The sequence below is a fragment of the Nymphalis io genome, chromosome 29, assembly GCF_905147045.1.
Source record: "Nymphalis io chromosome 29, ilAglIoxx1.1, whole genome shotgun sequence".
NCBI lineage: Eukaryota > Metazoa > Arthropoda > Insecta > Lepidoptera > Nymphalidae > Nymphalis > Nymphalis io.
The window spans coordinates 2,520,809-2,544,229 of record NC_065916.1 but is presented as its reverse complement, the minus strand read 5'-3'; the positions used below and the strand labels follow the sequence as shown (position 1 = coordinate 2,544,229).

Below are 23,421 nucleotides of genomic sequence, written 5' to 3'. Positions count from 1 at the left end.
TACTGCTGTTTTGCGGATCATCAGATGAGCGAGTGGTACCTACCCGGACGAGCTTGCACAAAGCCCTACCACCAGTAAATAATTTAAAAATGAAGTGAAATAGTAATGAAAAAATATATATAGTGACTTTAGTTACGTAAAGTACAATAGACAGACAAAAGATACAGAAATATAAAGTATAAGCAGCATTACAGACTTGCATCATAAAAACGCACATTTTGAATATTGTTGCTATCCGTACTTAGCAGATTTGAGTCGATTTGCGGTGTAAGGGATGCTATCTCGAGTAGAACGGCTAACATATTTACCGTCCATACTTTCTCTTCTTAGAAAGAAAAAGACAAGCATATCATTCTATTTCATTTTAGTAGCATCCTCTTTTGGAAATAAACCATTATATTTAAAAATAAAACAAATAAAATAGTTTTTGTTAATTTTATTTATACTTAAACAATTAATACATCAAACTTGATAAAACTATGCACAAAGTTAGACATTATATACAAAGGCGAAGATGTTTAAAACAAAAAAAAAAAAAAAACAAAAACAGTTTAAAATTGGAACAAAATACTCACTTTCTATTGATTCGTTATTTGCGGGCTAGCGATTGGTTGAAATTCATTGCGGATTATTTTACATATAAATCTGAATAATAATTATATTGTCCTCCAGATCGATTTCGGCCACAGCGGCCAATCTCGAGAGCTTAGCCAACTGCTCAGGAGATATTGTAGTGCACAAGTGTGTGCGCAAACACAGGTGCACTCTCTATTCCCTAACTCTCATAATCCGATGGGACGACGGGTGTGTACACACTTCCAACTTCCAGACTCCGGGCTGCTATTGAGAATTTTCTGACAGAAAAACCCAAAAACTTTTTACTGGCCCGACCTGGGAATTGAACCCAGGACCTCCGGGCCTGCGGCCTTACATCAAGCCACTAGACCAACGAGGCAGTCTCCAATAAATCCGAATAAGTCACAATGTTAGCAATTTTGAACCTTAAAACTATGAAAATACACTTTAATTCACAATATATCAATTAAATTTTAATATAGTTCAATCATTTTCACTTACTGGATAAAAAAAACTTAGTATATAAAGTATTCCAACCAATTGAGTAAAGATAAATACATTGAACTTGAAATAACGCGATACAATTGGTCGAGACAGTTTTGAACGCAAATTTTATATCGGAACTTTGAAAGTGAAATCAAAGTGTATATAAGTAGCTAAATGTAACAGTGTCGTGTTATATATAGAGATGTATTAATCGAGAACTGTTCGTGGTGTACAATACAGCGGAGCTTTTAGCGAATCGCGTGGGATATGTAAATCTATGGTTTGTTTATCTTTACTCCGTCGATTTGAATGGGGTATACATATGTAAACCTCTTTCATTGTACCGTATGTCCTTTATATATATATTATGTTATAGGTAGGCTGACGGGCAAATTGGCCAGCCGATGTTAAGTGATCACCACCGCCCACAGACATTGACAATACAAGTGATATTAACCGTTATTTACATTGCCAACGCGCCACTAACCTTGGGAACGAAGATGTCCCTTGTGCTTGTATTTACACTAACCCACCCGGAACACAAGTGTGTACAAAGCTCTACCACGTATTGATTACTGAACTTAGTAATATATATATATATATATATATATATATATATATATATATCATATTTTTAAATACTTGCGATGGATTTCAAGATCATCTATTATGCTAGGAGTGACGACACTAGCTCACATCAGATTGAACCTACGACTTTATAAATCGTTGCTTCACATCGTATCTAATACTACAATAATTTTATTTAAATTTTTAATATTTTACTATAATATTTATTTGTGCTTTAACCGACTTAAGTATCAATGTATGAGAAGTTAAAAAACGGTTAATATTGTAAATATTGTTTAGCGGCTGTTTTGTTAAATGATTTGTCTCTTTTTGTCATCATTGATTTTACATTCGAAAGACCGAGAAGAAAAGTATTTTATTTTAAAAGTGGTAAGATGGTCATATACATATATTGGGAGCTGTAAGAAAAATTACATCGCCATCGAATTGGGAACTAAGATGTTATATCTGTGCCTGTAGTTACACTGGCTCACTCATATTTCCAACCGGAGCACAATGAAACTATTGCTTTTCGGCGGTAGAACGTGGTGGACCAACTTAGGGTAAAGTCAACACACACACGTACAAATTACATGTTGGTTCAATTACGATGACAATACTTTTCTTGTGATAAGCTTCAGACGAAAAAAACCCTGAAAGTTTAACAGCATAAGCGAGAAATTTCGTTATTGAATATCCAATAAGCCGAGATGGCCCAGTTCGATCGTGATCGGAGATCGTGAGTTCAAACCCGGGCAAGCACCACTGAATTTTCATGTGTTTAATTTGTAATTATAATTCATCTCGTGCTTGACGGTGATGGAAAACATCGTGAACAAACCTGCATGTGTATAATTTCTCTGAAATTCTGCCACATGTGTATTCCACCAACCCGCACCGCAGCAGCGTGGTGGAATGAGCTCCAAACCTTCTCCTCAAAAAGGGAGAGGAGGCCTTTAGCCCAGCAATGAGACATTCACAGGCTGTTACGGTTACGGAATATCCAATAGATACGCACAAGTCCGCACCAGCGCGGACGACAAGTGACAAGCCAGCTTTAGTGTCTTAATAACTTCTCGAAGTTTCTTCGCTCCGTCATATAATTTATTAATTGATTTATTATTAGCATCGATACTCAGCCAGTGAAGACTGTCTTTTATATATATTGATCAAGCAATTGTACTCAGTGTAACGAGTGTACCAAGTGTACTTATAGCTTGCAATGCGTCCCCTTCCTGGGAACATTTGCGAAGGGCAATGGTTGTGGTAGCAGTCGCCGTCTCGACTTGAACTCGACTAGATCTTGTATTTTGACAGGCTGTAATAAAAAGACAAAATTAGTATCGCACGAGTATAAATAAGGGTTCATATCGTAATACAGCCTAGAGAAGCAAAAAGGTCAGTGGACAGACCACACGCCCGTTGGTCAGATTTTATTAAAATGGCGGATGCTCAATGGATGCGACTAACACAGGACCGGGAGAATTGGCGCGCCTGCAAAGAGGCCTATGCCCAGCAGTGGATTGATGCGGGCTATCATATCATTAATACATATAACCCTATTGGTTTATGTGACGCACGCGAGTATAGCCTCCCAATTGGCATGATTATTTTCCAAACCTTTACAATAATCGTTATATTTCAGCCAATTTACTCGAAACGTTAATAAATTCTCCATATAAACCTCCATTATGAATCACTTCACAAGTTGAAACCGTATGAAAATCAATTCAATCGTTTTTTAGCTTATCGCGTTCAGACAAACAGACAAACAGACGCAGGGGACACATATAGAAATTTACTTTTACTATTAACAAAAGTTTTATAACTAATTTAACTTCAGCAACACAACATACCTCCTGCTTCTTCTCACTTCCGGTCGCCTCGTAATCCTTCCCGGCGCCGCCCTCAGCCGTCGACACCACATATATTGATAACTTCTGTCTTTCCTTCGAATCTGTAGCAATGTGTTTCTGGAAACACAAAATATATATATAAAAATATATATACACAATTCGATGATGCTTAGAACACATTTTTATGCCAATTTTTTTTATTTTTTTTTGCTGACGGTACTATACCAGGAGCAATTTCGAAATTGCAATATACTGTAACGTATTATGTGTTTTTTTTTTTTTTTATAGAATAGGAAGGCGGACGAGCATATGGGCCACCTGATGGTAAGTGGTCACCAACGCTCTTAGACATTGGCATTGTAAGAAATGTCAACCATCGCTTACATATCCAATGCGCCACCAACCTTGGGAACTAAGATTTTATGTCCCTTGTGCCTGTAATTACACTGGCTCACTCACCCTTCAAACCGGAACACAACAATATCAAGTATTGCTGTTTTGCGGTAGAATATCTGATGAGTGGGTGGTACCTACCCAGACGAGCTTGCACAAAGCCCTACCACCAGTCACAAAGCCCTACCACCAGTAAATAAATGTGTGAAAACAATATACTGTAACGGATTCATAAACGTTGTTTAGTGGGCTGATTAATAAAATATAGACGAGCCGGTTGGCGTGGTTGGTAGATGCTTGCCTTTCACGCCGAAGGTTGTGGGTTCCATTCCCACCCAGGACAGATAATCGTCTGCATGAACATGTCTGTTTGTCCTGAGTCTGGGTGTAATTATCTATATAAGTATGTATTTACAAAAGAAAAAGTAGTATATGTAGTATATCAGTTGTCTGGTTTCCATAGTACAAGCTTTGTACAAGATTAATTTGGGATCAGATGGCCGTGTGTGAAAAATGTCCCAGGATATTATTATTATTATAAAATATTGCTATCTTATTCTTTCGAAAGTCGAATGTATGACGATAGAAAGAGAGGTACGTGTTCGTAATCACCTTAAAGAAGTCTAGAAGTTCAGCTTTAGTGACTGTATTCAATTCATCGACCTCCACTCGTGGTCTGTCGAAATTGTACATCTGAAAATTATAATTAAACATTAATGTGTATATATATAGAAGAATAACTGACTTGTCCCATGAAAATATGTATATGGGTTCCTTTTACCATTAGTTTAGCACTAAAGGTTTACGGAAATTTAACTCCTAATGTTAACGACAAAAGGGATGAAAATTTGTATAAATCTCCTTCATTATTGAAGAAAGAAATTGGTTTCCAATGAAACAATTCTGAATCGGAGTCGCCGGTAAAGTGCTAGTACTATATTAAAAAAAAAAACACTAGCTTCTAAATGATTATTGTTTTTTTCTTCTATAACGGGGTATCCGTTCCAATTAAGGAGTAAAGATAAACAAACTTTAGAATTAAAAATTCCATGCGGTTCACTAACAGCTTATACACTTTGATTTCACTTCCAATGACGTCACGGCAATTCAAGGTCAGAGTCGTTTACTTATGTACTAATTCCATTCTATTGGAGTGGAGTGTGTTTTGTGACTGCTAGAATGTTACCTGAGACGTGATCTCGCTCCAGAGCTGCGAGGCCTTGATGGCGAGCCGCTTGGGCCTCTCGAGTCGCTCCGCGGCGAGCGCCGCTCGATGTTTGAGGAAATCCTCCTCCGTCATATTTTCTAGATACTCCTGATAAATAAACAGACAAAAAATGTATAACAAAAAAAAAACATTTATTTCTTCAATGATACGACACTACACTCATAATAAACGATGTCGAACCTCAGCCCCCTCGATGAACTTCTCGATCCTCTCCTCCAAGTAGGCGGGATGCCTGTCGCTCTGCACGATGATCCTCAGGCCCTGGGCCCCGTTGGATCTCCTCACGCCGCTGAACACGATGTACCCCAGCTGCTCCTGTAACGAGCGCGACTCGCGTCAGGCCGGGCCGGCGGAGGGCCGGCGGAGGGCCGGCGGAGGGCCGGCGGAGGGCCGGCGGAGGGCCGGCGGAGGGCCGGCGGAGGGCCGGCGGAGGGCCGGCGGAGGGCCGGCGGAGGGCCGGCGGAGGGCCGCCCCCACCTGCGTGCGCAGCGCGTGGAAGCACGGCTCGGCCAGCGCGTGCGCCAGCAGCTCCAGCGTGACGTTGGGGCGCGCGCGCCGCACGCCGCACGCGTAGTACAGCGACGCGCACGACGACTTGTGCACGCCGTTGGCCGTCTCGCGCACGTACCACGCGCCTGCCGCGAGCGAGCGATCGTGTTGTATATGTAATTGAAGTGACATTTATTATATAACATATGTATACAGTACAGGATAGTAGGAGCCTGTTAATGTCCCACAGCTGGGCTAAGGCCTCCTCTCCCTTTTGAGGAGAAGATTTGCAGCTTATTCCACCGCGCTGCTCCAATGCGGGTTGGTAGAATACACATGTGGCAGAATTTCAATGAAATTAGACACACGCAGGTTTTCCTTCACCGTCAAGCACGAGATGAATTATAATCACAAATTAAGCACATAAAAATTCAGTGATGCTTGCCCGGTTTGAACCCCCGATCGTCGGTTAAGATCCACGCGTTCTGACCACTAGACCATCTCGGCTTATAACAGTGGTGCATACATTGATTATGTAACATATGTATGTTAGCATATAAATTACCTTTTTCAATCTCGACCTCCCTGTACAGTAGAAGCTGCTGCGCCAACAGCGGCGTGGCGTCTTTCGGTAACCTGAGAAAGAAATTATAAGTATAATACATTGCTTCATCTTAGATTACTTCTCACACTTGCTATCCGCACTGTGTACAAGCAGACACGCAAGAGTCGCAAAATAATGGTGACAAAGACAAAAAAGAAACTAAAACCTCATTTAAATGAGACGAGCCGGTTGGCGTGGTTGGTAGATACTTGCCAATTCTCGCCAAAGTTTGTGGGTTCGATTTCCACCCAGGACAAACATTTGTGTGCATGAACATGTCTGTTTGTCCTGAGTCTGGTTGTAATTATCTATATAAATATGTATTTACAAAGGAAAAGTAGTATATGTAGTATATCTGTTATCTGGTTTCCATAGTACAAGCTTTGTACAAGCTTACTGATGGTAGGGTTTTGTACTGGTGGTAGGACTTTATGCAAGCTCATCTGGGTAGGTACCACCCACTCATCAGATATTCTACCGCAAAACAAGCAGTACTTGGTATTGTTGTGCTCCGGTTTGAAGAGTGAGTGAGCCAGTGTAATTACAGGTACAAGGGGCATAACATCTTAGTTCCCAAGGTTGGTGGCGCACTGGCTGTGTAAGCGATGTTTGACATTTCTTACAATGCCAATGTATATGAGCGTTGGTGACCACTTACTATCAGGTGGCCCATATGCTCGTCCGCCTTCCTATTCTATAAAGCCTATAAGGGACAGCCTATGTACAATGAAACACTCCATACATGCGCAAAGGGCCCAAATCGGTTTGAAGGGCCTTTGAAAACACTTTGTTATCTTTGAGCCCCCTGCTAAATCTTGAAGCTTTTTCACAAACATCAACACATTTCTATTGCTGTATTCCTGTTTTAAAGTTTAGAGAGGTGTCCCTCACTTGTCCTCCACAGCTTGTGCGGTGGCCAGCGCTCGCTCGCGGGTCAGGTTGCCAAACATGAGCACCTCCACGTGCAGCTTGCGCACCAACTGGTGCGCGAACTCGTTCAGCCGCTCCGGCGTGATCGCTGGAATTATAAATGATTTAGCAACACGTTTGAAAAAAAAACTATTATTGACATTTGTTTTGTTGACGCTACTTATTTAAATAATTAACCGGTTAGGACCTTATGTACAGGCACCACCATAATCAATTATTATAGATGACTCAATTGACGACGAGGGGCTCCAATATAACAGCTTACATTGCACACTTGCACTGTAGCGATTGGAAAAAAAAATAGGGTGCAATGGGCATCGTGGATTGGAATAGTTCCCTTTGAAGGGTTAAAGAATCACGACATCTAAGATGGGTGATGACCATGTACTACATTGACTGATTTCAGTCATAGCGGCCATATAGACAATATTATTAATAAAAAACCAAAACAAGTTCCAACTCACTCTCGGCCGCCTTGAGCAGCTGGCAGCGCGTCCACACCACGTCCGACAGGCACAGCGCCTGCTGGTACACGGCGTGCTGCGGGCAGACACGCCGGTCAGCTCGTATATGTGTATTTAAGTTATAGGTAGGCGGACGGGACATGGGCCGCCTGATGTTAAGTGGTCACCATCGGCCATAGACATTGGCGATGTAAGAAGTATCAACCATTCCTTATATCGCCAATGCGCCACCAACCTTGGGAACGAAGATGTTATGTCCATTGTGCGTTTAGTTACACTAGCTCACTCATCCTTCAAGCCGGAACTAAACAATCCTATGTACTGATGTTATACGGTAAAATATCTAATGAGTGGGTGGTACCTACTCAGACGAGCTAAAAAGTACTAAAAATTATCTACGTTATTTGTGTTATAGGCGACGAGCATATGGGCCATATGATGGTAAGTGGTTACTACCGTCCATAGAAATTGGCGATGTAAGTTACTATTCCTCACATCTCCAAAGCGCAAAAAATATCTGATGAGGTTCCTACCCAGACGTTTTTGGTCTTGCACGAAGCCCTATCATCTAATAAATCAACATCTCATTCCCATAAGTAACAACTTGTAAATATCCCACTGCTGGGCAAGGTCTACTCTTATTTTAAATGTATACACGCGTGGCAGAATTCATCTGACACATGCAGGTTTCCTCATGATGTTTTCCCTCACCCCCAAGCACGAGATAGACACGTAAAGGTGCCAGTCGTATCAACAAATTTCCCTGTATTGCTGTTCCAGATTGAACGTTCAGTGAGCCAGTCTAATTAACACAAGACAAGCTCAGTATCCAGATCAGATCCGTGGATGGTGGCGCGTTGAAAATATGAGGAGTGATTTGTATTTCTTGAAGGTCTAGAGTCTATGGGCGTAAGTGACCCCCTGACATGACAAAACTTCCCTTCGCCTTTCTAAAAATAAAACCAATACGGTGATTAAAACTTAACCAAAACTCATCAGATATTCTACCGCTAAACTGCAGTACTTGGTATTGTTGTGTTCCGGTTTGAAGGGTGAGTGAGCCAGTGTAATTACAGGCACAAGGGACATAACATCTTAGTTTCCAAGGTTGGTGGCGCATTGGTGATGTAGGCGATTAACATTTCTTACAATGCCAATATCTATGGGCGTTGGTGAGCACTTACCATCAGGTGGCCCATATGCTCGTCCGCCTTCCTATTCTATAAAAAAAAATATTTATTGATATTCAAAGTAAATACTACCGGATTTGAAAAGAAAATACTCTTACCTGAGGAGAACCAATGAAAGACCTGACCACTGACCTGGTACGGCTGCTCCGCCTCGAAGTTTTTGATCGCCCTGATGTGACTCTCCTTCATGATCTCAAACCGCTTCGGATCAGCCTTGAAGTTGACGATGTGATCTATTATCTTCTCTAGTAGCACGTGTTGCTTGTCATCGTAACCGTCTATCGTTATCTGAAAGTTTTATCAGTAAATCCATTTTTTTGTTTGTTGTAAATATTGCACAATAAGAGCAGAGATTATTCACACTGATTCGAATATATAGTTATAAAGTTAGATTTATGTATATTAAGATATTTTTTAAATGTATTTTAAAATAAATTTTATTTGTTTTAATAATATCCTGGGACATTTTTCACACACGGCCATCTAATCCCAAATTAAGCTTGTACAAAGCTTGTACTATGGAAACCAGACAACTGATATACTACATATACTATTTTTCTTTTGAAATACATACTTATATAGATAATTACACCCAGACTCAGGACAAACAGACATGTTCCTGCACACAAATGTCTGTCTTGGGTGGGAATCGAACCCACGACCTTCGGCGTGAAACGCAAGCATTCACTAACCACGCCAACCGGCTCGTCAAACACTTTTGTTTACACATATATTTACTTAGTGCAGTGATCTCTTGTATACTCACGCTGAGCCCGTACTTGGCGTTCCCGAGACTCCAGCGCAGGCCGGCCAGCTCGGCGGCGTACGCGAACTGCTGCAGCGAGTCGCGCAGCAGCAACACCCACACCGACGTCAGGTTGCAGCTCGCGGGGTCCGAGTACGCCAGCGGGCTGGTGGAGCAGACCATATTTATTGTAGAAAGGCAGACGAGACAATTTTCTGATAGTAAGAAAATTTCGACCCGGCCTTTGAACCTAGGACTTGGGGAACTGCAATCTTATAAGCAAGACTGCCAAGGCAATACGGAGTATTTATCATCAACCTATGATTTGTGCGCAATATGTTGCAAATAAACTTCCAATAACAAATTATCCATTTCAATTTATTTTTAATTTAACATTTGTAATTTTTTTTGCATATCAAAGGTATAACATCATTATGCCATGTGTGACGTCATTTGGCGTTTACGTCTGTTTAGAATTAAACAATATTCAAAGTAAAAATAGTGAATGAAAACTAAAGAATTTCGATAAAAGGAAAAACATAGTTCCTATTATTTTATATCTAGTTTGAATTTAAAATAAAATGTATATATATATATATATATATATATATATTGAAATATTTTCATTATTTCAACACATATACATCTTCAATTTAACTCACCTGACTAAGTCCAGAGTGACGAATGCTTTGGGCAGTAAGAACTCATTGTCTCTTTTATACCAAAGTCTCATCAAGGGGGTATCCTGTAAAAGAAGGAAGCAGAGTCAAACAATATTCCAGTAAGCTCTCAAGCACTTTTGTATCGTCATATTACAATTTTTTGACTGTCTCGTTGGTCTAGTGGCTTGATGTAAGGCCGCAGACCCGTAGATCCTTCAATTCCCAGGTCGGGCCAGTAAAAAGTTATTGGGTTTTTCTGTCAGAAAATTCTCAGTAGCAGCCCGGAGTCTGGCAGATTTAAGTGTGTACACTCTCGTGCCTCGGAAAGCACGTTAAACCGTTGGTCCTGCGGCCGAACTCTTTCCGGTCGTGTCGGATCGCCGTCCCATCGGATTATGAGAGTTAGGGAATAGAGAGTGCACCTGTGTTTTCTCACACACTCGTGCACTATAATATCTCCTGCGTAATTGGCTAATCTCTCTTGAGATTGACCGCCGTGGCCGAAATCGGTCTGGAGGACATTATTATTATTATTATTACAATTTTAATAACATAAAGTTACCAACGGTTCGGTATTTATATATATCCTGTATGAACATCAACGAATAACTCCAAGCTCTTCTATTATGTATAATCGTATACAGGGAATAAGCCTTATTAATAAAAAATAATGAGATTTTAATTTATTTATCGGTAAATGTAAAATGGTCCGCGGATTTTTTTTTTTTTTATAGAATAGGAAGGTGGACGATCATATGGGCCACCTGATGGTAAGTGGTCACCAAACGCCCATAGACATTGGCATTGTAAGAAATGTCAACCATCGCTTATAGCCAATGCGCCACCAATCTTGGGAACTAAGATTTTATGTCCCTTGTGCCTTTAATTACACTGGCTCACTCACCCTTCAAACCGGAACACAACAATATCAAGTATTGCTGTTTTGCGGTAGAATATCTGATGAGTGGGTGGTACCTACCCAGACGAGCTTGCACAAAGCCCTACCACCAGTACAATTTATAGAATTTTTGTGTTTGAATTTTTTTTTTTTTTTTAGAATCGTATACCATGCTCCAGGAAAGATATATCATACAATATTGAAACAATTATGTGGCACTTAAGGTCAGGAGGTCTTTTATTTACCACCGTTGGACAATGACCTCCTCCCTTTTTAGGGAAAATTTGGAACGTACACCACCATGATCCTCCTTGAAAAGAAGATGAAAGTGTGTAACCCGGTATTAAAAATATTCTTATTTTAATTATCTGTTATTGTTTTAAATTCAAAAAAATCTTAACTTATTGTGACTTTAAACAAAAGCACTTTCGACATTCCAAACACCACTTAATCGCGAATCCATAGTGAACACCACAGATTATTCAAGATCACGTTGTTTGTCTATCGTTTCTCTTGTGGTTAGAACAAGCTGTACCTTGATAATAGCTGGTCCTATCGCATCGGCGGTGGGGTCAGAGGACTTCTCCAAGTCCAGTCTCGCGGGGATGAACTCGTTCGGCAGCGGGAGGTGAAGTTCCTGATTAAGTTTCACTGTCTTCCATTTCTACAATAATAAACATTTTATGAGGATATTATATAATATAATTAATGGAATGTGAATAGAAAAGATCGCCTGCAATTTTTTAAATTTTTGTTTGTTTTTTTTTTTTTTATAAAATGAGTAGGCGGATGGCCCAATGGACAACTTAAGAAATATTAACCATTGCTTACATCACCAATGCGACGCCAATCTTGGAAAACCAGATGTTACGTCCCTTGTGCCTGTAGACTGGTTCCCCCTCTATTCAAACCGGAACCGGAAAGTATTACTATTTCGCGGTAGAATATCTGATGGCTGGGTGGTACTTAGTTAAAGCCAAGTCCACCAAGTAAACTTACTTATTTTTCAAGTTTTTTCCTAAATTTATGATTAACTTCAGACAGGCAAACTTAAATTACGCGTATTGTATATTAATACGTACGTTGAGCGTCGCCTCGTCGATGTCTTGCTGGACGTATTTAGTTCCATACCACGGCTCCGTTTGCGTGCATTTTTTCTCGAAACATCTTTAATAAAAAATAAACTTTAACCCTTGTGTTCATAATTACACTGGCTCACTCATGTTCATATTTAGCAATACAACAACAGGTAATTGGGTGGTAGACGCCCCCACAAACTTCTATTATAAAACAAATAATTTTTTTATTCATATGTTCGTTCGCCGTCTCATTTAATATTATTTCAATACATTTTTCGAATTACAAACAATGTCTAAAAGGGAATCATATAAAAGGCATCCTTATTTCGTAATTAGGGATTCCTTCCGGCATCTCCAACAAAAAAAAAATAGGGGATTTTTTTTATAGTATAGGTAGGCGGACGGGCACATGGGCCACCTGATGGTAAGTGGTCACCAACGCCCATAGACATTGGCATTGTTAGAAATGTTAACCATCACTTACATCACTAATGCGCCACCAACCTTGGGAACTAAGATGTTATGTCCCATGTGACTGTAATTATTCTGGTTCACTCACCCTTCAAACCGGAACACAACAATACCAAGTACTGCTGTTTTGCGGTAGAATATCTATAATATCTAATAATATGAGTGGGTGGTACTTACCCAGACGAGCTTGCACAAAGCTCTACCACCAGTAAAATATATATATATATATATATATTTATATATCGGAGAATCGTACCCCACTGCCGAGCGTAAGTGTGGAGTATTACCAGACCACCCCAAAGGACTGCGTCAGCGATGGCTGAGCGTCAGCGCCGCCATCATCTTGGTTAAGCGATTCAGGATTCATGACGCATTCATAACTCACGCACAAAATCAATCCAATCCCCACTCTCGAATACTCTGTTCACGTGCCGCCGTTAAAATACCAACTGACATCACGACTGACGTCACGGTGTTTACCAGTCTCTTAGTACTAAAATAATATCAGTGAGTAATACTTGAACTATACGAGACATGCAAGTTTCCCCACTTACTTGGCAACGACCCCCACTCTCACGTTGTCCGGGATGAGAAAGGCCAGAAGTTCGTCGATGAGGTCCGGCCTCCAATCGGTTATCAAGTAATACGCGCTCAGAATGTCTCGCATCGGAAACTCCTGGGGGATGAAATCAATAATTATTATATTACTAGCTATTAGAATGTATCGGGTAGATTATAAGAAATTCTTCGTTCGTTCATTCATTCGTTCTTAGTGAGCGTCTACGTCGAGGAAGTAACTGTGACAAATTTCAAGTCAATCGGCTTTTTCTTTTTTTTAAAAGAATAAGGCCACCTGATGGTAAGTGATCACCAAACGCCCTTAGACATTACCATTGTAAGAAATGTCAACCATCGCTTACATCACCAATGCGCCACCAACCTTGGGAGCTAAGATGTCCCTTGTGCCTTTAATTACACTGTAATTACACACACCCTTCAAAACGGAACACAACAATATCAAGTATTGCTGTTTTGCGGTAGAATATCCGATGAGTGGGTGGTACCCAGACGAGCTTGCACAAAGCCCTACCACCAGTAAAATCTCCAAGAAAAAAAAAGGAGATCTCGTGATGAGCGGTACTTTGACGGTGCTTATATATATAAAGATTAGAACAAAGTCTAAATCACGTTTCTGAGTTATAGCAATACCGCCCCCCTCTTATATTCAGGATAAGTTTTTCGATTAAATGAAACGAGTACATTAACTACTTATTTTGTGGCTTCCAAATAAATGCTACTCAAATTTCATGAGCTTATTTTGAGTTTACAATTGATCACGTGCTTTAGCGGAAAAGAGGTGGGAATAGTCGATGGTAGACAGTAGACAGTAGACAGGTGGGGGCCCCGACCTGCAGCAGGTGCGCGTGCGCGACGACGGCGGCGCGCGCGTCCTGCACGTCCCGGAAGCGGAACTCCAGCGCCATGAGGTCGCGCTGCTCCTCCCACACCCAGCGCTGGGCGCCCTGCGCCTTCAGCATCGCGATGTACTGGGGACACGTATATTACTTTTACATTCATATATATACCTCAATGGCATTAATCTGTCCCCCCCCCCCATGTCTTGCAATCACACGTGATTCGTGGTTACTATACAACAATTATTATGTAAAAATACAAATTTATATATATTTGTTTAATTTGTTGTTTTGTCCGTAATTAGATTTCACGGTTATTTTTAACTTTAATTGTTTTTTTTTTTTTTGATAAACAAGACTACTCGATACAAGTGATTAAATATCGTCTTAAAACTAACCTGAAATACGAGTTCGACTATTTGATCGATGTGTTCAACTCCAGCCTCCGTGAGGTCGACCTGGACACCGAAGAAGGCGAAACCCCTCGCACCGATACGCGTACCACCCACGAGACTGAAAACAAAAGACGAAAAGTTTTATTAATGTGTAAACATATTAACGCTTCGCACACGGTAGGGGTTTACTTGAGATGTATGCGTGAGATCGGTACACGAGCTCATCAATTTTCGTGATAACCTTGGAACTCGCACCACTTTTTTCATCATTCCAATTATTCCGCACGACTTTGGACTAAATATATAGACGTATGAAGAACTGAGGGCAATGTCAGTCAGTTTCAAAGTCATTTCTATTAAATATTTTAAATAAAGTCTGGTACAGTAACAGCCTGTGAATGTCCCACAGCTGGGCTAAGACCTCCTCTCTCTTTTGAGGAGGTTTTGAGCTTATTCCACCACGCTGCTCCAATGCGAGTTGGTGGAATACACATGTGGCAGAATTTCAGTGAAATTAGACACATGCAAGTTTTCTCACGATGTTTTCCTTCACCGTCAAGCACGAGATGAATTATAATAACAAATTAAGCACATGAAAATTCATTGGTACGTGCCCGGGTTTGAACCCACGATCATCGGCTAAGATACACGCGTTCTTACCACTGGGCCATCTCGGCTTTTTAAATGATTGATATAAATAACTTATATAATTTGAATGCCTGCAGATAATGGTATAACAATATAAGTGTATTTAGATATTATGTACTTAGTTTCCTGTCGGTTGTTCTCGTAGTAACTTTAGTTATGTTTTAATCTTGTAAAATTTTGGTAGATAAATCCTTGTTTTTGTCAAAAGTTCCTACTTGAATAAAGTGTATTCCATTTTAGGATTATTTCATATAACTTTACCCATTAACACAGCGCACTCGATGGCAGATATATAAGATGTTGATTTTATATATCATACTATGTTATGGAAGGGTTTCTCTGACTCGAGTATAGTACCCCCCTATTTTGTTTTATTTTTATCGCTGGATAGTCGCTTTACGCTGTTCCCCCCCCGGGAGAAGTGGAGGGGTATGTCAGGCTCTCCGGGGTCCAAGGCGAGTGCGCCTCGAACATTGGAATACCCACTGAAAAACCAGCGGTACCCTTTCCGTCTTAACGAGGAGCGCCACGGGATTGCGCATGCTACCGTGACGCTCTGACGAGTATAGTACCCCCAATCTTAAAGATTATTTGTATACTATGATAAATTACTATCATAAATGATATATCCAAACAATATCGTGTATCAATCTGTTTCTGAGATTAGCTTAATCATACATATATTCAGACGCGGCGGGGGATTGTGATCTATATTTATAAAGCTGACTGACATATTACCGCATAGACCTTTTACTATCGAACGGCCAGGCAAACGCGACCAAAGCGCCATAGGTACACAGTGGAACTTCCCTTCCGTACGAAGCGCTTTGAATCCACATTCATCATTCGCACTGCGAAACTATACATAGTATATATTTCACACTTTAGGTTAGCACTGAGGAAGAATGTTTGAAAATGTAACCCCTAAGTTAGTATAAAGGGGATGAAAATTTGTATAAAAAACCATCGTTTAATTGAAGAATTAGCAATTCCGAGTGAAGCCGCGGGTAAATCTCTGTTAGCTCTATCGATCCATTAAAACATACATTTTGCACCAGATAAATTTGGGGAGGATGCCGTTACCTGTTACACCAGCCCCTCGTCTTGAGCGCCGACAGCAAACTCCCAGGACCTTCGTGTCCCAGCAAGTGAGACAGGTAGTGTCCGGGCTGGAAAAAAATACGATCCATTATTATTCTTTGCCTAAAAACCACTCACCGCAGAAATCGGTTGTGAAATGTATGTAATCTACTTCCTGCCCACGGCTCAGGCACCTGTGGGGGGAGGGCCAGTGTCAGGTACCCTATGTTCTTCTCAATCCCCCTGACAACACTTATACAAAATTTCATAATGATCAGATGAGTAGTTAAAACGTGAAAGCGTTATAAAAAAACAAACTCACTTTCGCATTTATAATAGGCGGACGAGCATATGGGCCACCTGATGGTAAGTGGTCACCAACACCCATAGACATTGGCATTGTAAGAAATGTCAACCATCGCTTACATCACCAATGCACCACCAACCTTGGGAACTAAGATGTTATGTCCCTTGTGCCTGTAATTACACTGGCTCACTCACCCTTCAAACCGGAACACAACAATACCAAGTGCTGCTGTTTTTCGGTAGAATATCTGATGGGTGGGTGGTACCTACCCAGACATGCTTGCACAAAGCTCTACAGTAAAGTACGATAATAGGAAATAACACGCACCCCACTCTTGTAATGTTTTCTTGTATCCGGTATAGGAAAGTCGATGGACAGCGATCGGAGATCTTTAACGGGGTAGCAGTAGGCGCGTTTCCTTCTCAGGTGAGGGGGGAAGGGGTGATCCGGCCAAGTAGGGGCTGTCACGGACTTATCCTCGACCGCCGAGAATAATTTGACCACCATTTCCTCCAATTCATCCAGGGATTCTAAAAATACAAATAATTGAATTAATCTTGATAAATGTAGGCTTTTATTTAGGGCCCAGGGATTTCGTGTCTCGAAGTCCCCGGGACCTTTTCAACATATAAGTTGAAATCAACCTGTACTGGCTTATCATAGGATAAGGATACGATTAGCAAATTAAATATTTATATAAAACGCTTTTTCAGATATGCATATTTTTTTATACATATTTCTTTTTCCTTGTTTTGGATATTCTTGTATGTAACAGCCAATGTCCCACAGGTGGGCTAAGGCCTCCTCTCGTTTTGAGGAGAAGATTCGGAGCTTATTCCACCACGCTGCTCCTAAACGGCTTGGTGGAATACACATGTGGCAGAATTTCAGTGAAATTAGACACATGCAGTATCCTCACGATGTTTTCCTTCACCGTCAAGCACGAGATGAATTATAAACACAAACTAAGCACATGAAAGATTGTGGTGCTTGCCCGGGTTCGAACCCACGATCATCGGTTAAGATTCACGCGTTCTAACCACTGGGCCATTCTCTTCTATTTTTGTAATTAAGTTTAAGTTTATCTAAATTTAGTGTTACATGAATTTGCTGTCGCTACTTTTTTCTGTTTAATTACAAGCGATGTTTACCTATAATTATTGTTTACGCTATTCCGTTTTTTTTTAATGTATTATGTGTTATTTTTAATATATACAACTGTTGGAAAACCTAGATAAAAAAAAATCGTCCTGGGACCGAGAAAATCGAGACTTTTTAAAATTGTATCATAATTATTTTACGTATAACAACTTGTATTAAATTTGTTCATATAATGTATTTTGTTTTTTTTTTTTGTTGTATTTTTGTAATTGTAATGAACAAAGCATAGGTCAATTATAATTATTTTTTACTTTATTTTATGTTGACGCGATGCTTAGTGAATGTTGTGTACACTTGTAATCGATATACATATCAGAAGTTGATTTTTTCTCTTTGGATGTTATGTATGCCACCATTTAATATGTATATTGTTAGTGTTACTATTAAAAAAAAACATACCATTATTAAAAAAAAAAAACAAAATAATATACCGACCTTTCCCCATAACGATCAGAGTCATTATATTCGCAGAATACCATTTGTCGTGGAAATTTAACAGTTCTTTACGAACATCGATCCCTTTCTCTTTCGGTATCGCTTCTAACGTGTATCTGTTGCCTAAAAAAAAAAAAAAATTAGCATATTTTCTTTAGGCATAATAGAGTAGGCCCGCTTCATCTTAACTCGGCATAGCCTTGAACCTTTGACAGAGTAGGATAGAGCATAATAAAGAGAGAGAGAGAGAGAGAGAGAATAATATGTCCGTTTTGTTGAGTATTTATGTATTTATTTGAATCACTAACAACTCTACTATGAATATTCATAACTAGCGCCCCCACCATTCCCATAGAAACACAGTATAATACGGTATTGCTGCTTGGTAGCGACTGGTAACTGACAGTACCCACCCAGATGGACCTCCAGAAGCCTACCAACCGATTGGTCACTTGTTTTCAGGATTAACAGGTCGACTTTTTTGGTTTGGTTTTAGACTAACCTGTACCAAACTTGTGGAAGGGATGTTTCGGATCAGCCGTGCTCTTGTTCAGCTGGTCCAGCCTCCAGGTGTCCGAGGACACGTTCTTTTCGTGCTCAGAGTTAACGGCACTCAACTCTCTACTCGTCGCCGATTCCGTGAACAGCGGCGAGATGAAGAACTGGGCGAAACTGTGTGGGCAAAATCATACCAAATTATTTATCTATTTATATGATTTCTGGGATATACGCGTTGACATACCCTTTTATTCGGCTTTATATAATTATATCTTTTACATAAATAACTTATGTACAGTTGAAGATTAACATATCATTAAAATTTAATTGGTGAAAAACAGTTATTACTGAATATTTTCCCGGTTCTTATCTATCTAAATAGTAAAATCTACCTACTGAAATGGTGGTAGCTTTACACAAGATTATATTAAATCTTGTAACATTCTAGCTGTCTAATAGTAATGTCTGTAAAATAATTATCCCAAGGAGTTCTTATACTAAATACATTATATATGTCAGAAGCTGTACACTGACATTGCACATTTAAAATTTGGTATACCTCTATATATATGAGAGCTAAGATGGCCCAGTGGTAAGAACGCGTGAATCTTAGCCGATGATCGTGGGTTCAAATCCGGGCAAGCACCTCCGAATTTTCATGTGCTTAATTTGTGATTATAAGTCATTTCGTGCTTAACGGTGAAGAAAAACATCGCGAGGAAACCTGCATGTGTCTAATTTCATAGAAATTCTGCCACATGTGTATTCCACCAACCCGCATTGGAGCAGCGAATAAGTCATGTTGGTGTTGGTCAAGTTGGTGGAATAAGCTCCAAAAACCTTCTCCTCAAAAAGGGAGAAAATTTTCCTTATATAATAAAAAAAAAACATAAATCATGGTCGAGAGTTAGTCTGAGCACTTAATTATATACATTGGACAAAAATGCCACTCACATATCCAAAGCTCCAGCAAGATGTTGCGGCAGGACGTCGAAGAAGTAAGTCGTGTGATCAGATGAAGTGGACGCGTTGGATGAACCTCCATGGGCCGAGAGGAATTTGTTGTATTCGTTTTCCTGGAAATATATAATGAAAAATAAATGAAACGGTGATAATAATAATATCCCGGGACATTTTTCACACACGGCCATCTGATCCCAAATTAAGCTTGTACAAAGCTTGTGCTATGGAAACCAGACAACTGATATACTACATATACTATTTTTCTTTTGAAATACATACTTATATAGATAATTACACCCAGACTCAGGACAAACAGACATGTTCATGCACACAAATATCTGTCCTGGGTTGGAATCGAACCCACAACCTCTGGCGTGAAAGGCGAGCATCTACCAACCACGCCAACCGGCTCGTCAAATAACTTATAATAGTGATAACTTACTACTATTTACTTAACTTAAGGAAGGGCAGCTCGAGTATTGCTTGCGTTTGAAAGGGCTTAACATAACCTGTGTGAACGTAGGCTTACTTAGTACACTTTAAAGTACTTTGTGATATATTTTTTTATGTGTTTTTGCCAATTGGAAGATGTGTGTATCATGATATTAGTTTCCAGGTCAGGTGGGTTAATGTGAGTTACCTCTGGATATTTCGCCGTGCCCAAGAACAGCATATGCTCGCAAAAGTGGGCCAGTCCTGGTAATTCATCAGGATCACTGAGGTAGCCTGAAAAATACAAGAGTCCATTTTAAATTGGTTGAGTTAAAACAACATTATCAGTCATTATTTTTATACCAATACTTGAAAAGTATTACTTACTACTTATACTTTTTAATTATATTATGAGTTTCTCATATCGTCTCTCTTTAATTTCTAATTAATTGATAATTTATATATAAAAAACTAATTGATAATATATACATAAAAAATAAAAAATTATTAACTTATGCAGCGGGAGTCTGCATAAGTTAATAATTTTTTATTTTTATAAAATAGGAAGGCGGACGAGCATATGGACCACCTGATGGTAAGTGGTCACCAATGCCCTTAGACATTGGCATTGTAAGAAATGTCAACCATCGCTTACATATCCAATGCGCCACCAACCTTGGGAACTAAGATTTTGAAAAACTGCTGTTTTGCGGTAGAATATCTAATGAGTGGGTGGTACCTACCCAGACGAGCTTGCACAAAGCCCTACCACCAGTAAAATAAATTAATTTTATCAGTATAAATTCTCCGAAAGAACTTCCATGGCTGACTGTACACTGAGCTTATGTTATTATTAAAAGATAAATAATCTCTAAGGAGGAAACGCTCGAATTGAGGAGCCATAGAAAACAGCGATCAGTCTTACCTACATTGACATCCAGAGCTGCCGCTGATTTGTCCGTCGTTGGGTCACTCACCAACAAAACTTTAAGCCGATTTGCTAATTTAAGACCCCTGTAAAAACATTGTATTCTCTATTACTCCAATTTATTTACCACTATGCATGGTTAGTTAGTTAAAATGCCACCATAATAAATAGTCTAAGGGACTGCAGCAACAATGGTTAAGTCATTGTAATATTAAAATGATGTTTTGTCCCTTGTGTATTTATACTGATTTACTCACCCTTCAAACACAACAAAACTAAGTATTGCTGTTTGCCAGTGGAATATCTGTTGAGTTGGCAGTACCTACCTAGACACTGCACAAAGCCCTTCCACCGAGTAGATAAGTATAATATAGAAATATTACACTATTGATTGTCAAAGTAAGTTTTTATTGTCTTATGTAGTCGTTTAAAAATGTTCAGTTTGCCAATGTTTGTAGGCGTTGGTGACCACTTACCATCAGGTGGCAAACAAGCCCATCTGCTTGACTGCTTGACTATTATAGAAATATATTGAAGCAAGTTAGGTACCTGTATTCACGCTTGTCCTCTGGGCTTTTTATGATATCGTCATATTTCTTAATGACACCCGTTGGACTATCGCTGCCTACTCCTGAACGTGCCTCCGAAGGACTTTGCCCCCGACTGGGGGAGCGCGGTGCACACTGCGGCACCGTCATACCGGAATGTTGGCGCCTCTGTTTATAGATGTAACTGGATAAAAATAAAAATATCTAATTTATTAAAACAAAACACTCATACCCTTATTGAACTCTTTTATTGCACAGCACACACATAAAACAAATACAAAAACGCTTATGATGATAAAACATGTTTGTCCAATAAGATTGCATTGTCGCTTAGTATAAAAACTTATGGTTAAAAAGCAATAAAAGAAATGGGTAGAAACTGCACACAAATGAAATTAAGACGCAATGGACAACAAGGCAAGAAGTATGAAACTTGATGAAGTTGCAATGAACGAATCAAGGGCAGCTTTAAGGTGACTCCCATTGTTGAAAAGATTGATAGTTTGGGCAGAATGGATGGTTAGGCTTAATGCTGGCTTTGGTATGTGAAATATCAATTACAAAAGTACAAAATTAACCTTTTTTTAGTACTAGTGAGATTCAATTTACATTAAAAACCTTGAAAATCAGCCATTCTAATGTATATGATATTGCCTATGTGAATTATATATGTAAATATATTAATTATTAGTTAGCAGTGGTAGTCTAGAATAAAACGATGGTTATTTTGGTTTTGGGAACTCGCAAATAGTCAAGAGGTAGATACTTCAAAATTACAGACAGACACTTCAATTTTATTTACTTGTAATAGATACAAAATTGATTTAGATCCTTCAATTGCAATAAATTATCTTAAATGCCCTAAACTAAAGAATCATTTTGCTAATGTAAACTTAAAATACAAAAAAACGTTTGATACTGTACAGGCTCTGCCTATACATAATTGCATATTTTGACTGAACCCAAGTATATAAAGGGATTAAGCAAGAAAGAAGTTTTCAGTAAGTTTTAAATGGTTTTTAATGAATATTGTATTGGTTATACAATATAAATTGTGACATGATTTTATCAAATTTTTGTATTTATATACATTTTAAAAGTCATATCAAATTAAAAATACTTTACTCAACAGGTTCTTAGACATTTTTTAATTATCATGCTAAGTAACTATTTGAGAACTACATTTAGTCTCTTATCAATAGGTTTTTTTTAATCAACCATAAGTAAACCACATATAAAATTCTAATATATTAGAAATAAATAATTCATATATTATTAGAATATAGAATTAATATTTTTTAACCATATTGAATGCAAAACTTACCTTTAAATTATAAAATTTTATTAAAAGTTAATAAAACACAACTAATTTACGAACACGCAAAGTATGCATAAAACGTTTTTATAACTTTAATTTATTTTAAATCAATAACTTAAACGAAAAAATAAATGTTCCTAACCTATTAAAGCTAGCTCTATATGAATGTGTTGGCGAAAAGCTGTAGAAGCCAATGAACAACAATCTTCGCGATGCCAGCTTGAACAATTTAAATTAATCCCTAATAAAATGATGTATAATTTTTTAAATTAATTTAGCTATGCAATGACGAATGAATATTATTGTGCAACTCGACACTGACATTGACGTAATGTAATGTAACATTACTGATTAGTGATTACTCGTAATGTATCATACTACATTACAATATTATTTTTCACATAATCGTAATGTACTGTGTAAGTAAGCAAGGTTTTTTGCGTCTATATATATATATATATATTTATATATATATATATATATATATATATATATATATAATCATATTTTTATATATATATATATATATATATATAATAAAAATATTAAGTTGATTACAATATTACAATGTTTTGCATAAGCAAAACGCTGTAAATTGTCTTTCATACAAAGAGGATTGAAAATATAGCACTCGGTACACGGTAAGATTTTGAGC

General features: G+C 38.8%; 1 protein-coding gene across 3 annotated transcripts; it reads right to left on the bottom strand.

Moving 5' to 3' along the window:
* Positions 1–487: 487 nt before the first annotated feature.
* Positions 488–23,081, bottom strand: LOC126779453 (insulin-degrading enzyme). 3 transcript variants are annotated; one of them, XM_050503421.1, is made up of 26 exons: positions 22,909–23,081; positions 21,450–21,632; positions 20,898–20,986; positions 20,181–20,266; positions 19,532–19,653; positions 18,582–18,751; positions 18,080–18,202; positions 16,811–17,013; positions 16,180–16,265; positions 14,452–14,566; positions 14,048–14,185; positions 13,193–13,314; positions 12,171–12,255; positions 11,624–11,752; positions 10,191–10,273; positions 9,550–9,694; positions 8,916–9,071; positions 7,594–7,669; positions 7,091–7,217; positions 6,161–6,231; positions 5,584–5,741; positions 5,287–5,421; positions 5,065–5,193; positions 4,491–4,571; positions 3,486–3,602; positions 488–2,947 (listed from the first exon to the last, which is right to left on the bottom strand). In XM_050503421.1, exons 2-26 carry the CDS (start codon positions 21,596–21,598, stop codon positions 2,840–2,842), a joined length of 3,003 nt encoding a protein of 1,000 aa, XP_050359378.1. In that variant the 5' UTR covers positions 21,599–21,632; positions 22,909–23,081; the 3' UTR covers positions 488–2,839. The 3 variants fall into 3 exon arrangements, with proteins under 3 accessions (XP_050359378.1, XP_050359381.1, XP_050359379.1); XM_050503424.1 differs by having other exon boundaries at positions 21,450–21,616; XM_050503422.1 differs by having other exon boundaries at positions 22,773–22,920.
* Between the last annotated feature and the right edge of the window lie 340 nt (positions 23,082–23,421).